The 2500-nt window shown below is 47.3% G+C and overlaps 1 protein-coding gene across 2 annotated transcripts in view; it reads right to left on the minus strand.

Moving 5' to 3' along the window:
- LOC106592024 (ras GTPase-activating protein 3) overlaps positions 1–2500 on the minus strand; it is a 148584-nt gene that overhangs the window by 32816 nt on the left and 113268 nt on the right. For both annotated transcript variants that reach the window (XM_045713997.1, XM_045713998.1), the window contains exon 5: positions 456–532. In XM_045713997.1, the coding sequence (XP_045569953.1) occupies positions 456–532 (77 nt within the window). The remainder of the gene's footprint in view (positions 1–455; positions 533–2500) is intronic.

The raw sequence follows: 2500 nt of genomic DNA on the forward strand, positions 1-2500 counted from the left end.
GGACATGAATCAGGGAGGTGTGTTGTAACCTGACGGGTCTAAACGTGGAAGGATGTTTGATGATGTAACAGGGACGTGAATCAGGGAGGTGTGTTGTATAACCTGACCGGTCTAAACGTGGAAGGGGGTTTGATGATGGGACAGGGACGTGAATCAGGGAGGTGTGTTGTAACCTGACGGGTCTAAACGTGGAAGGGGATTTAGATGATGGGACAGGGACGTGAATCAGGGAGGTGTGTTGTAACCTGACGGGTCTAAACGTGGAAGGATGTTTGATGATGGGACAGGGACGTGAATCAGGGAGGTGTGTTGTAACCTGACGGGTCTAAACGTGGAAGGATGTTTGATGATGGGACAGGGGCGTGAATCAGGGAGGTGTGTTGTATAACCTGACGGGTCTAAACGTGGAAGGGGAACAGGGACGTGAATCAGGGAGGTGTGCGTGTTGTACTCACCGCGTGGCCAGTTTATGGCAGATGACTCCGCTGTCTGTGATGACCTCACTGAGACGCAGCTCGATGTGGACCTTTCCCTGAGGAACACAGCGTTACCGTGGTTACACACACACACACCGGCAGAAATGCCTGTATGAACTGGGGTCAATGTGGAATAAACTGTTTGAACTGGGGTCAATGTGGAATAAATTGTATGGAGGGGTTAATGCGGAATAAACTGTGTGGGGGGGTCAATGTGGAATAAACTGTTTTGGGGGTCAATGTGGAATAAACTGTTTTGGGGTCAATGTGGAATAAACTGTTTGGGGGGGTCAATGTGGAATAAACTGTTTTGGGGGGGTCAATGTGGAATAAACTGTTTTGGGGGGGTCAATGTGGTATGAACTGTATGGGGGGGGTCAATGTGGGCGGGCTGCCTTCTGAGAATTCTTGGGCAATCGAATAAAACCTCCACTTCCTTCCATTCTTCTAGCAAACGTGCCAATGTTTGGACAACAAAATCGATGACCTACGCGGAAGATTTAAACTACCAACTGGACATTAAAAACTGTAACATCTTATGCTTCACGGAGACGTGGCTGAACGACGACAACGTCAACATACTGGCTGGTTATTCGCTGCACCGACAGGATAGAACAGCGGGCGTCTGGTAAGATAAGGGGCGGCGGACTAGGTATTTTTTGTAAACAACAGCCGGTGCATGATATCTAAGGAAGTCTCTAACTATTTGCTCTCCTGAGGTAGAGTTTCTCATGATAAACTGTAGACCACACTATCTACCTAAAGTGTTTTGATCTGTATTTTTTCATAGCTGTTTTTACATACCACCACAGTCAAGAGGCTGGCGCTAAGACAGCATTGAATGAGCTGTATTCCGCCATAAACAAACAGGAAACAGCTCACCCAGAGGTGGCACTCCTAGTGGCCGGGGACTTAAACCTCCACTTCCTTCCATTCTTCTAGCAAACGTGCCAATGTTTGGACAACAAAATCGATGACCTACGCGGAAGATTTAAACTACCAACTGGACATTAAAAACTGTAACATCTTATGCTTCATGGAGACGTGGCTGAACGACGGTGCAGGATAGAACAGCGGGCGTCTGGTAAGATAAGGGGCGGCGGACTAGGTATTTTTTGTAAACAACAGCTGGAGCACGATATCTAAGGAAGTCTCGAACTATTTGCTCGCCTGAGGTAGAGTTTCTCATGATAAACTGTAGACCACACTATCTACCTAAAGTGTTTTGATCTGTATTTTTTCATAGCTGTTTTTACATACCACCACAGTCAAGAGGCTGGCGCTAAGACAGCATTGAATGAGCTGTATTCTGCCATAAACAAACAGGAAACAGCTCACCCAGAGGTGGCACTCCTAGTGGCCGGGGACTTTAACGCAGGGAAACTTAAATCCGTTTTACCAAATTTGACCAAATCAACATGTTAAATGTGCAACCAGAGGGGGGAAAAAAACTCTAGCCCACCTTTACTCCACACACAGAGACGCGTACAAAGCTCTCCCTCACCCTCCATTTGGCAAATCTGACCATAATTCTATCCTATTGATTCCTGCTTACAAGATTAAATTAAAGCAGGAAGTACCGGTGACTAGATCAATAAAAAAAAGTGGTCAGATGAAGCAGATGCTAAACTACAGGAGTGTTTTGCTATCACAGACTGGAACATGTTCTGGGATTCCTCCAATGGCATTGAGGAGTACACCACATCAGTCACTGGCTTCATCAACAAGTGCATCGAGGACGTCATCCCCACATTGACTGTACGTACATACCCCAACCAGAAGCCATGGATTACAGGCAACATCCGCACTGGGCTAAAGGCTAGAGCTGCCGCTTTCAAGGAGCGGGACTCTACCCCGGAAGCTTATAAGAAATCCCGCTTTGCCCTCCGACGAACCATCAAACGGGCAAAGCATCAATACGGGACTAAGATCGAATCGTACTGAACCAGCTCTGACACTCGTCGGATGTGGCAGGGCTTGCGAACCATTACAGACTACAAAGGGAAGCGCAGCCGAGAGCTGCC

Source organism: Salmo salar, unplaced genomic scaffold (genome assembly GCF_905237065.1).
Source record: "Salmo salar unplaced genomic scaffold, Ssal_v3.1, whole genome shotgun sequence".
Taxonomy (NCBI): Eukaryota; Metazoa; Chordata; class Actinopteri; order Salmoniformes; family Salmonidae; genus Salmo; species Salmo salar.